The following is a 13,568-nucleotide window of genomic DNA, read 5'->3' on the forward strand; positions in this document are numbered from 1 at the left end:
TCACATAGTGGTTTTCCTCTCCAGATAGACACCTTCCCATGGGCACTTTACCCAAGCCCACCCCCTCGCATCTCCCCCACTCCTGCCCCGCCCCCCAACCCCACCTCAGTATTAAGGAAACAAGATGCAAATACAACTTGCTATCCTGGGAAGGCTGCTGTGACCTGGTTACTACCACCCCACCACCGTGTCTAGGTTCCTCTCCCCTCCCAGTCCCCTGAGCTCCAATTTCTCTGCGTCTCTGAAAAAATTGATCATTCCTCTCCTACGTCTTTGCTCCCCTTCCAATTTCGATGCAAGCTGAAATAAAACCACATGAACATGGCTCAGCTGACAATGAGACAACAGCTGAGCAGGGCCTGGCACAGTGCTGGGTGTTTTTATCAGCCTAGTGAGTCCAGAAAAGGCTCTGGGAACAGTGGCGTAGCCAGCTTCTAAGAGGAGGGGGAGCAAACATAAAAAAGGCGCCCCCCCCTTGGCTCCTCCTCCGGCCACATCCCTTGGCTCCTCCTCTGGCCGCACCGCCCCTCCCACACTATGGCTCCTCCGGCCCTGCCGTGCCACCCCTGTGGCCCCCTTCACTCCTCCGGCCGCGGCTACCGGCTGCCATGCTGCGCCCCGCCACTCCTCTGGCCATGCCCACCGCCCCGCCATGGCTGCCGGCCGCACTGCGGGCCGTCAGCCTGCACTATCCCTCGCTCTTCCGGCCGCGGCTGTCAGCAGCGCTGCGGGCCGCATGCCGCGTCCCCCCGCTCCTCCGGCCACACCCGCCGCCTCCCCATGGTGGCTGGCTGCGCTGCGGGCCGCCAGCCTGCACCCCACCTCGCTCCTCCAGCCGCTTTTGAAAAGGCGGGGGAAGCGGCTGCTTCCCCTGCACCCCGCTAGCTATGCTACTGTCTGGGAACCCTGAAGTCCTGGACGGGGGTAGGAACTAGTAGGAAGTGTCCCTGCTCGGTGGAAAAGGACAGAGGATGTCATGCTGTGATGGATGCAGAGGGAAACGGTAACTAGCACCCGACATCCCAGCAGCTGAAAGAGGGAGACAGCAGAGAGGAGACCCTCGAGAGAATGACCCCCACAGATGGCGGGCGCGAGAGACGTACACATCTCCCAGTAGAGAGAGAAGAATGAGCGCCCCGCTACATGCAAAGCTGCAGTCTTCAGTCCAGGAGGAAGCACCTGAGCTGGGCCAGGGCCCTTTATTTACCGCGAAGGTGTTAACACCACATCCCAGGCATCCTCTCTGCCCTTGGCCAGCTTCGCAGGATCATCAGAACTGCTGCTGTAAGCTGGGGGCTGCGTGGCACCATGTGACACAGGCCAGGAATACCTGTGAGCTGCCTGTGCTTCCCTCCCTCCGCAGGCCCCTGGCAGCAGGGATTAATGTGACCAAAGTGAGAACAGAGCCATGGTTCATGTTCGCAGAGCACAGCAATGGTGTTAGATCCTGGCTGGGCACCAGGTGACAGCACCAGCTGGAACTCAAGCAGTGCAGGTTTCCCCACCACAGCCCCCCCATCAGCATCCCTCTGCAAAGCCCAGGGAGAGGGGGAGCAGTCCGCCAGGGCAGTTAAACCCAGAGCTCACCTACAACCATGAGGTTGAATTCAAAGCCTGTTTTCATGGTCTTGATCCTCATCTGATCCAGCACCGCCTCGATGCCCACGTAGCCAAAGAGCTCCAGCCCCACGTTGGCTGGGTTAGTGTTGCGGGGCGTCTCCTCGGGCGCTGGCTGGACTGGCTGCCCCTCCATACTGATACACCCTGGCTCCAGGCTACTCCCTGGTAGGGGAAGGAGATTCCTGAGTTAGATACTTGGCGGCTTCACCAAGTGATAAAAACGAAAACAAACAAATGTGCTGAGGTTAGAAATCATCTGAAAATCATTAGAGCCAACCCCCAGGCCCAAAAATCAATGAGTTAATAAGAATTCTAGAGCAGTGCTTCTTCCCCAGGGGCACGCGTATCTCTGGGGGTAGGCAGAGGTCTTCTGGGGGGGGACTCAACTCATCTAGATCAGCGTTTCTGAACCTGAGGGGGTCATAGGATGGGTTTAGGGGGGTGGCAAATGCAGGGCTGGCATTAGGGGGTGGCATGCAGGGCAATTGTTCGGGCCCCACACCACAAGGGGCCTCGCGAAGCTAAGTCACATTCTTTAGCCCTGGGCTTGGGCTTCAGGGCTACAGTAGTCTGGAAAGGTTGAGAACCACTGTTCTAGAGCATGCTCAGCTGCAAACATATTTCAGTTCCCTAAATAAAGAAAGCCATCAGGCTTCCAGACTGGACGGGGAGCTCAAAGTCACAGCCATTCTCCTGGCCTGGGTTGTGAAATTCACCCTGGTCTAGCACCACTGGAGAAGGGAATTCCATGGGCACTTCTCTTGATGAGCTCATGACCTGGACCCCTCTGCAGCTTTGCAGCAGTTTCCCCGTCTGTCCTCCAGGAGCTGTACAGCTGCCCCCCATCTACCATGCTTCCAAGAGTGAAGGAGAGGATGGCAGAGCAGGTGGGCTGTGCTGCACCATCTGGGATCCGACAGTACAGCAAAGAGTCCCCTGACGAGAAGGCCGAAGCTGCAGAAGGCTTCCAGGAGATACCCACCCTGAAGGGGGTACAGGTCTGACCGCAGCCTGTGTGTTTGCTCTGTCAGTCTCCCGCCTGCTTGGAATCTACCTGAGCTCAGCCCGAGCCAGAGAAACAGGAAGAGCAGCGGTGTCTGGCAGGATCCTCCTAGTTCCATGCACCGTGCCCTGCCACTGGCACGCTAGGACGAACGGGGCATCGCAAAGCGCCCTGTAAGTGCAGAGGGTCAGAGACTGCCCCGGTTCAGGCCTTGCTCCAGCTCGCAGCTCAGGAGTCTGAAAACATTCATTTTGCAAAAATGGCTGAGGAAGTGAAACTCCCGTTTACGCTTTCTGCAGGGCCTGGCTAGTTGGAGACAGTCTCTGGGGGCCAGCATGTATTTACATATCTGGAGCTAAAGGCAGGGAGTCAGCAGGTAAATCTAGAGGTTGGGGTCTGAGGCTTGGGGTTAGAAGAACTGCGTCAAATCACGAGGCTCTGCTTCTGTCACCACCCCCACAAAGGGGCCCAAAATACGCCCTGCCATAAACTCTTTCCGTTGTGCACGGCTCCTGCATTAGATGGGAGAACCTCAATCATTCTCCCCACTATGACTTACTAGGGCTGTGCTCAGTCTAGTTCCAACGATCCCACCACAGGCTGCATCCCAAAGCACACAATTGTTCCAACACACGGGCAGTGCTGGAATTTGGCATGATTATCCTGATAGGACTCCACAGTACGTGCAAGCAGCCCAGCCCACCGAGTGCAGCAGCAGTTACAGGGTGGGCGGGAGATGCTCAAGGGTGGATTCTCCAGGGGATGCAAAAGCCACAGGAACCCACTTTGCAACTCGGCGATAATGGGGTGTCAGCAGTGTAATCTGATTGGCTACTGCAAGGGGAGCAGACTGGGTTAACAGGTGGAAGGGGGCTGGTGGAAGCCCGGGAGGATCCCAGCATGGATTGCCCTGGCAGCGACATGGCAGACTGGTATTCTCACCTGGGCCTTTCCATTGCTACTGGGTAGCAAGCACAACCTGACTCGTTTATTACAGGTGTTATGGTAGCACATAGGGGCTGCCAACCAAGATTGGAGCCCTGCTGCGCTAGGTGCTGTACAAACACAAGGAGGTCAGGGTCTGAATGAGTTCGCCCTGCCAGGGCGCATGGCCAGCTGGCCACACAGCCACAGCTGGGGGTTCGCAGATTAAGCATTCCAGTCACATTAAGGAGAATGGAAGTGCCATGGTAACACACACAAAGGGGGAGGGCGAATGTCCCGGACACTATCATCAAGTCCAAGCGGAAACAGAGGCGTAGGCAGCATTTAGTTCCTCTGGGGCCAGAGGACGGACTAGAGAGCACACCTCCTGCACTCTGCCCCAATCTCAGACCCCTCTGGCTCTGAGACCAGCAGAAGGGCTGTGATGGTTGTTGGCAGGACCAATAAAGGTTTCCCATCAATGGCACACAGGAATGCACCTGTAACCTTTACAACGTGTCACCATTGGATTCAGGAGGAGCTTATATTACTTGTATTACAGTATCAGAGGGGTAGCCATGTTAGTCTGAATCTGTAAAAAGCAACAGAGGGTCCCGTGGCACCTTTAAGACTAACAGAACTATTGGGAGCATAAGCTTTCATGGGTAAGAACCTCACTTCTTCAGATGCAAGAGCACAACCTGACTCTTGCATCTGAAGAAGTGAGGTTCTTACCCACGAAAGCTTATGCTCCAATAGTTCTGTTAGTCTTAAAGGTGCCACAGGACCCTCTGTTGCTTTGTATTACAGTAGTACTGAGACGCCTCCAATACAGTCGCATTGTGCTAGGTGCTGTGTCTGACTACCAAAGGCACTAATATGCCCCCCTCACCATAGTATCTGAGCCCTCACAATCTTTACTGTATTACCCTGTGAGTAGGGCACTACTATTATCCCCATTCGACAGATGGGGAAACTGAGTCACAGAGGGGCCAAGGGACTTGATTGAGGTCACACAGGGAAGTCACACAAAATTGAATCCCAATCTGCCAACTGCTGGGCTAGCACCCTAACCCCGGGTCCATCCTTCCCTTCCCCACTTCGTACACTCAAAGAGACAGGCCCTGCTTTCGCTGAATTAGAAGACACCCCCAGCTTTAATTTATACCCAGGATGCCAGGCCATAGCAAATGAACATTTGATTCTACAAACACTGCCCTTCTATCCACAATGATGCATAGGTCAGTTACAGAATAGGGAGAGAGAGTAGCAGCCATCGCACAAATGTGGCACCACCACTGGCCACGCAGCAAAGGGATCATGCCACAGGACAGCGGTGGCCCCAGTGACTTTGCACAGTTTTTGCTGTTTGCTGCAGCAGAGGGGAAAGGGACAGGGTTGACTGAGCAGCGTTTGCAGTTTTACTCCTGAGCCTTTGCACTGTTATCCAGTTGTAGCGTGGGATCTGGCTCCCTCCCAGATGATGGGTTGTACACACTGGGAGAAAGAGGGGATGTGGACAGAGAAGCGCCTCTTTCCAGCTGCCCTGGCAACCTCTCAGACACAGCCAAGGCTGGGACAATGGCTCAGAGTTCATCAACACATGCTTCTTGAATAGTGACAAGCTCGCAAGATCTGTCTAGGAGTTTGGGGCATGCCCAGGAGCTTGCAAGCTTAGCCCAGGCACTCTGGTGCAGGAGTCAGGAGAGGTTTCACACTGAGGCAGGGTCAGGATTTTTTAAATGGCTTGGTTCAGGCTAAGATGCAAATGCTGCGTGAAAAGCTGCTTGCACTGGATTTCAGAGTCAGACTGAAACCAGATGGCTGGCATGTGGGGAAGGGAAACATATGCATAGGAGTCACCAAACTTCTAAGACGTTGGGCATGGAGCATTGGGAGCTCCCTGGAACAGGCTAAATTAACAGCTCTGAACCTGTCCACAACCTTCAGAAAAGGTGCATCATGGGCAAAAGCAACGCATGCTTCCTCCCCATCTCATCGATGGGCCTCAACTCTGGGCCAGTCAGTCCCTGTGCCAACAAGGGCCACTTAACCCACCATCATGGGTGGCACTTTGTGCTGGGAACACACCTGCCAGAGAATTAAGACCTTTGAATACCCAGCCTACATTCTGGGTGCCTACCACAAGTCAAACCACACAATACGAAATGCTGGCCAGACATATGCTGCCATGAAGCCCCTCCAAACCTCAGCCCACGTCCTCCCAAAACAAAAAATGGGCTTGACTGCGTGCCTGGGATTTAGAGCCCTTGCTCTGGCAGATCGAAGGAGCGGATTCCAAACCTGAGGACACCTCTTGGACAACACCCTGTTGGTAGCTCCCTCATTTATACTGGCAGTGTTCAAGCACCACAGCAGATCTCAGCTGTAGCAGTACATGATGGCATGTTTTCCAGGTCCTAGACCATATAGCGCTTCCTAGGTTAAACCCAATGCCTTGAATTCCGCCTGGAAGCCAGTACACATCCCAGAGCACTGACTTATTAAAGTACGGAGCAGGCTGCAGAATTCTGCACTAACTTCAGGTTCTGGATGGTCTTGGGGTGCAGCCCCATGCAGAGCACTTACAGCAGTCTAGCCTCAAGGTGACAAGGGTGTGGATACTAGTGGCAAGGACCCTGCTTCAGAGACAAGAGGTCACATTCACTTAGCCAGATGCAGAGGAAAATACCAGAACTCTTGGCCAAAGGCACATTCAGGCGTGGCCCAGGATCTAATACTGCGCAAAACTCAAGCACCTGTTTGACAGACATGGTCCCTTACTCAGGCCAACCTTCTCTTCTCTGGACTGCGTCACAACCGGTAAGCCTTCATCAAAGGCCTGGCCTACAGAAGGGTTGCTCTGGTTTAACTACAAGGCGCTACTTTCAATGGGTACATCATTGTGTGTGGACACTCATGTTAGTCTACACCTGGTTTACGTTGGGTTAGCTTGCACCTGTATGTTTAACTAACTCAGTTTATCATCACAACTTTAGTTTAAGTCAGAACAATTTCTATATTTAGAGAAGTTCTAAGCCCCAAGCTCATCTAGCCATTGGGCATTTCATTCTTCTGCTCTGCTCAGGTCAGAGGTGAGAGATGCAGAGCTAGGGGTCATCAGCAATCTGAGGCCTGTTCATTAACTCTCCCAGCAGCCTCACATACACATGGAGCAGAAGCAGTGACAACATTGGTCACCGGAATCCCTCACAAGAGAACCCCATGGGCAGAGGCATGACTTCCCACTGCTATTCTGAAAGGTAATGATGGATCCTCTCCCCCAGGTCTGCAAGTACATCAGCAAAAACCTCATTATCAATGGCATCAAAGTCTGACAACAAGTCTGAGAGAACTGGCACAGACAACTTGTCTTCCTCCATCGCTAGGAGGAGATCAATGAATTCAACTGATTCAGTTCCTATCCCATACCTTGATTAACTGAGGCCAGCAAGTCTGAGATATCAAGAAGCCACCAGAGTTGCCCCAACGCACACACTTGCTCGACTGCCTTGTTTAAACATAGGAGATGTGCCATCAGTCAGCGGTGTGCCCCAACCTCAAAACTAAGAGACCACGGATGGTCCATGCTGGAGGGTAGTGTCCATGCCTCTTCCAACATGCGCTCCCAATTCAAAACCAGACCCAACACATGGCCAGTCTTTCAAGGGAGCTGACAGCCACTCAAAGCAGTCCGATTGCTGTCCTGGCAGTCACGGAAATCTGAACCATGCCCGAATTGTCATCTATCTGGACATTACAATCATCAAGCACTGTTAGCCCTCGGCTATTTCTTTGCTACGGTAGTAGCCAGCCAGAGACTACAGCCCCAATGAGGTGCCTGCAGGGTCATCTTGGTTATGTACACAAAGACGGGGCCTCATCCTTTATCGAATCAAGGATGGCGTTAACTGTACTAGCCAGCAACTCAGCATTCAACAGCCCGAACAGCAAACCAGAGCCTTGCTCACCAGCACCTTGCACTCCTGGGAACTGATACCCCAAAGGAATTGAGTCCAAACGTCTTTCCTTTGATTTACACCTCTTGCACTGACAAGTGTGATGGTTTCCTCCTGCCTCCCCTCCCCTGCACACCGCAGGGGTGAGGGCACAACCCATCACACAACTATTCCCTTGGGTCCTCCATATGCCAGCGCACAGCAGCCTTGTTCAGCCTTCTCCGCTGCCCATAGGTGCTCACTGGAGGGTGGCAGCTAGGGGCCTGAATAAGAACCCCCTAACAATGTCCATCATAAGAAGCCACCAGTCCCACAACTGTCCTGCCCAACATTCTGCGTGCAGACCAGTGCCCAGCATGGCCCCGCACTCACCATCATGGATAAAAAGCAGAAATAACTAACTAATCCATCCATCCCAACCTGCACTCAGGCAACCTGCTGGTCTCTCACCCCCATGAGTGCCCAGCTCCACTTCTGGGGGTCTCACGCTAGCCCCAGCGGCCACTCCCCCAAAACTCTGATCTCAGCCAAACAGTCCTGTTAGAGGGTCTACCCAAAGGGCTGCTGAGTTTTGGGTTAAAGACAATAAGGACCAGGCCAGCACACAAAGCCTGGTGGTTCCATAGTCCTAGTATGGCAGACCAGCACAGGTCATCAATCCAGGTGAGAATTCCAGCCCAGGGTCTGGGTTTCTTGCTCTACCTAAACATGTTGCCCCCTGTCCTCATCTTAACACCCATACACCAAAATTCCAAGTACCCATCTCAGTGCATAGTCTCCAGGGGCAGGCTAGATTACTAGGATGCCAGGTGGCTGTGGGGAGACTACAGGATGCTCCATTCACCTGCTCGCACCTGCAGATCAGGCAGGCCTTGTTCTGCCTCCCCCCGCCCTCCCCCATGAATCTTCAGGCAGTAGAAGGACAGATGGGCATTCATAGCAATAAGGACCGAGCTATGGAGCCATCTTAAATGAGCATCTCCAAAGGGAGAGAGGCCAGTGTCCCAGGCCCTGGGGGAGGCTGGGAACCACATTGCAGCAGGAGTGGGCAGACACATTCCCTGCACCCTGACACCAATCACGGGATTCAGAGACCTGACAGCCCCGAGAGGCCACTGGGGACACCAGATGGCAGGCAGCATGGGGCTAAGAAGAGCAGCGCCCCTGCTAGGCTGCTCTACGGTTCCAAGGCCTGCTGGGGGAGCATCCCCAGCCGTGTAAGCAGCCACCTGTGCACAATGCACACCCCACATAGGCACCTGTCTGGGCATGCACACAGGGGCACAGAGATTTCCACAACATAACCCCCTCTACAAGCGGGGCTTCAGCAACCCCCCCCCCAGCACCGGACCTGTATCCCAGCTGTGACTCCAAGGGTAGCAGCATGCGGGAGATCACGGCTCCAGGGCTATTCAAGGGCTGGCCGTTAGACCCCATCACCCCATGGAGCAGGGTTGTCCCTCACCCACAGCAGGGATGGGCCCAGGACCCTGGCCCTGCCTGCTTGGAGGCAGAGACAAAGGGGCTGGTGAGCAGCGCGGAGAGAAGATTCAGCATCTTTCCTCCTCCTTGAGCTCTTTGTCTACCACCTTCATAGTCCCCCCCCCCCCAACATTTCCATTGTCTGAATCCTACCTCGTCTGTGAGGTGCAGAGATCCCCAGCCCAGAGCTACAAGGCAGCCAGCACAGGGCGCTCTCCGCTCCCCAACTCCATGGGCAGCACGGAGCATGGACAGTCCCTCTCCTGCGGGTTTGGGAGTGCAGCGGGGCTCCCAATCTGGTCTGTGTCAGTGCACAGAACAGTCCCCTCCCCTCTGCCAGCTCCCCCACAGGGATCAAGGCTGTCACACATGACCCGCATGGTAATAATCCTCCCCGCCCCCTCCCCCGGGATTCCCTCCTTCAGCAACAAACCCATTCAAGAAGTTTGCCCAACTGCCCGGGCATGCTCAGTGTACAGAGCCAGCCTGGCTGGGAGCAGCAGCGCGGCTGGGCTTAGAGAAGAGCTGACCAGTACTGTTGGTCACAGCCACTCCAGCGAGGGCCCACTCCTGGCACAGCTGCTCACAGGGAGGCATGCCAGTTCTGTCCATGAAGTGCACAAGTTTCCAGCCACCCCCTTCCTCCCGAGGAGGAATCCAGTCTCGGTGGCCTCCAATGCTCTCTGATCCAGGATGTCGACAGGTGAGCTTTGGACTAGAAAACAGCCCCTGTGCTGCCCTGTAGTTTTGGTGCCACAACAAAGAAGCACATGGACCACGTCTGGCTAGGGTGACCAGATGTCCCGATTTTGGGGTCTTTTTCTTATATAGACTCCTATTACCCCCCACCCCCTGTCCCGGTTTTTCACATTTGCTGTCTGGTCACCCTATGTTGGGCTCCTACTGCGGAGCTCAGCCTGCAGTGCACTTCGACGGCCGACTGGCTGAGGCTCAGCTCCTCACCTGCTTTGGCTCCAGGGTCCCGCGTGGGGCCACTGGGGAAAATCAGAGTCCTGCTCTGCCCCTTCCCTGCTGCATCAGCTCCCCCCGCACCAGCCCAAGTTCCCTGATCCCTTTTAATAAGGGCACACGACTCTGGCGGCTCATTGTTAGCATCCCCGGAACAGCTGTCAGCCAGCAGCACTTCTCCCACCCCCAAACACCCAGCAAGCTGCCTTTATCCCAGCCTCCCCCCGTGCTGGTAGGGTTGGTGGTGACGTGGGGGAGGGGAGCATGTGCCCAGGAGCTGATGTTAAGGACCTCTATCTGCAGTTGGTTCCAACAGCATGAACCTTCTGTGTAACCAACCACCCCCCAATCCCAGCCACATCCTGGAAATACAGGGCATGAGCAGGACATCCTATAGGGATTTGGCTGCAGGAGGCAAGACTGATGAGGACACGCCAGCAAAGTGACAGTGTGAAAGAGGTAAGAACAAGGAAACCACACTTGCCAGAGAGTCCCCCAGCCCCGCCGGCGAGCAGCACACAACGGGTTTGGCTTGGCTGCGGGAACTTGGAGAATCAAAGACTGAGCTGCTCTCTAGTGATGTGAGGAAACAGGAAACCCCAGCAAGTGCCACCATCACCCCAAAGTGGCATGTGTTTGACCCGTCACCGCTGGTCCTCCACCACCCCGATGACCTACAGACAGTTCTAGAATGCCCCTTGCCCTGTTGCTCTGCCAATGGCTGCCACGTTTCACTGGAGTGAATGCAACATTAGGACATACCTGCTTCATCCAGGAGCACACTGCACCTGAGTGTGCGGAGTATGCTAGGACGGATCGCTTAGTGGGTGTACCTGGCAGCACAGCAGGCAAACTGCACCTGGGTGCACTGTGTCCCCCAGCTGAATGGCAGGCTCATTGCACCTGGACATTGTATGTGCCAGGAAGTACCATGCCAGGTAAGATGCACTGCACCTGTGCAGACCCAGTAAGGCACAACTGGCTGCATGAGCCCAGTGGAGAGCAGATGGGTCTGGGTAGAGGAGAGGAGAATGAAGGGCACAGGTTCACCGCTACGTAGCAGCAGGCCTGAATTACCTATATGGTCCTATAAGGGATCTCAGACCACACGGCAATCACACTGTACACGCCAGCCAGGGCTGCAGGAAGCGAGCGGCAACCCGCAGTCAACGGGTCTCTTCGCTGACTGGGCTTCATGCCTCAGAGCCTTCTTGGCTAGGGTAGCCTAGACCAAATTTTCAGCTTGCCACCGCATGAGGGAGAAATGCCACAAACAGAGATTGGCTAAACCCCCAGAACCCTGCAGAGGCCTCAGGGAGGAGCCCAATGCAGTTCATCGTAAGTCCAGTTTCACATGGTCCACAACCGCCTCCACCCTGCCCCCCCCGAGGCAGTGGGGTTAGAAAGAGGACGAGGACAGTTACCTCCTAGGCAGAGCAGGGCAGTCTCTCCAGCCCCCTGTGCACGCGTGGGCTGCTCCAGGGGCAGAGCCGTCCGCTTCTTGTGCGTGTGACGCTCAGGCCAGAGTGGGTGCTGGCAAAACCGATGCTGCGCTTCCTGCTTTGTGGTTTCGGCTTCCTATCAAGAGTGCTGAGCTGTACTGAGCTCGTTGCCATGGGAACGAGAGCCTAGGGTGGAGGGGAACGTCACTGGCACCAGGAGGGGTTTCAAGGTGGGCTGACGAACGGTGGAAGTGGCAGGGCAGCAAGGGGTGCAAGGATAGGGCCTGGCAAGGCAGGACGAGAGACCAGCACCAAGCCTGCGTCTGACCAAGGTGCTTCCGAGATCATCCCACCAGGAGCCTCTTCTCCAGCCCGAAGAGCCTGACTTGGAGCTTGGCACGCTGACGTGCCATGGCAGCTGCGTTTGAAAACAGGCTGCTGAGCTCTTCAGGATCAGCTCCCGGGGGAAGATGGCGCACCCTGCAAAAGGAAAGTCCTCTCCTAGGTGGACACTAGGCCTCTCCCAGCTGCTCTGTCAGACTTCTGAGGCCCCTTCCTTCCCACCACAGCAGCAGGGAGAGCCCAGGTTTGGTCTCTGCGCAGGAAGCTTTCTGCAGAATGTGTTTATAGCCTGACATTTGCCTGGCTGGGCTTGGACTCGGTGACTTTTTCAGCCAACGATAACCACTAAACCCCCACCCACCCACACAGTTGCAACCCACACTATCCTGCCTCTGAACCTCTAAACCGCAGCTCACCCCACTTCGGCCCCTGCCACACATCTTCGTGAGCAGCAGCGAAGGGAGAGAGCGTGCGGAAGGGCCTTATGGGAGGGGCAAGGAAAGAAAAGAGCAAGGAAAAGGTTTAAAGAAAGAGAGGCAGCGCTGGGGATGGGGTGGGGAGCTGGCGAGTGAATGACAGGCAAGTTCAGCCACCCGCTGGCGTCTCCTGGCATGGAAGGCGCAACAGAGGAACGGGCTGCATTCCTGCCATTGTGCCATGGGTGCTGAGAGACCCGGCCATGAGGAGGGGAATTCCACTCCTCCAAGGGCCTGTTTGCTCAGGGCTCCCAGTTCTCCACTTTCTCACAGCTCCAAGCAAACATTACAGCCCCGGAACACAAAGCAGAGCACTTCAGAAAGGGCATCATGCTGATGAGTATTTACCCTGGGCTGAGGGTGCTTGCCCAATCTCCCCGTCCTCACCTGCAGCCTCCTGTAGATTCAGGTGCTTTTTCCCTCATGAGACTCTTGGAAAAGCAGTAAGAGCAGCAGTACAGTGCAAGACACTGGTCTCTGACTGGATACAGGGACAGCCATGTATGCAGTACGACAGCAAACAAGCTAGAGGTGGCAGGCTGTAGAGCACAGCCAGTGGGTAGCCTCAACATGTGTGCACGGAGTAGTGTTGTGCGAGAAGTTGCCTCTTTGCACTGCTGGAGGCTGTCTCACTGTTCACACAATGACCAGGAACAGGAGGGAGGGAAGGGATTTTGCACCAACACGTGCAAAGACACAAACGTTCCCGTATTTCGATGCAGATGGCAATCTTTGGGCAAGTGTAATTTCTAATGCTGACGTTCAAAGATGAAGCCAAGACAATGGTTGAGTGGGGGAAAATGTCTCACTGTCGCTCAGAGAAAGGGGGGTGTCCCTCAGAATTAGGACTGAGTTACTGACAATCTGGCCATTTTCACAAACTGGAAGCCGAATGGAATGCTGTTGTGAATATTTCACACACATCCATGTGCACGCAGGATACATCCAGCAAGCCTGTGCCCTCTGTCTTCTTGATAGGATAAGGTGGCCTTTCCAGGAAGTGTTGAAACATCCTAGTGCCTTCTGGCAGTAACTGCTACCAGCTGTGACAACACTGAAGGAGACCGGGACTGTCTAACCCACACTCCCCTACCCACTCCATCAATACAGAAACCATCACGAGCAGCAGCCAGCGTCAACCACCCCAGGAGCCAGATGGGGAAGGAATGAGGGCAGAGGAGTAGTGACCCTGTTGGTACAAGGATGATGGAACCTGGAAGGAACACCAAGAGGAGTCTTTATACTAGGGCTGTCGATTAATCGCAGTTAACTCTCACGATTAACTCAAAAAAATTAATCACAATTAATCGCAGTTTTAATTGCATTGTTAAACAAGAGACTACCGATTGAA

At 54.8% G+C, this 13,568-nt stretch overlaps 1 protein-coding gene across 6 annotated transcripts in view; it reads right to left on the reverse strand.

Annotated features, from left to right (window-relative positions):
• Positions 1-13,568, reverse strand: part of SEPTIN12 (septin 12) — a 206,035-nt gene that overhangs the window by 20,551 nt on the left and 171,916 nt on the right. For 4 of the 6 annotated variants that reach the window (XM_065558746.1, XM_042861593.2, XM_065558747.1 and 1 more), the window contains one exon: positions 1,588-1,782. In XM_065558746.1, coding sequence (XP_065414818.1) covers positions 1,588-1,782 — 195 coding nt within the window. Of the gene's footprint in view, positions 1-1,587; positions 1,783-9,141; positions 9,297-11,381; positions 11,504-13,568 lie in introns of those variants that run through there. The other 2 variants (XM_005306104.5, XM_005306105.4) reach the window with 2 other exon arrangements.

This window comes from Chrysemys picta, chromosome 10, assembly GCF_011386835.1.
Source record: "Chrysemys picta bellii isolate R12L10 chromosome 10, ASM1138683v2, whole genome shotgun sequence".
NCBI classification, from domain to species: domain Eukaryota; kingdom Metazoa; phylum Chordata; order Testudines; family Emydidae; genus Chrysemys; species Chrysemys picta.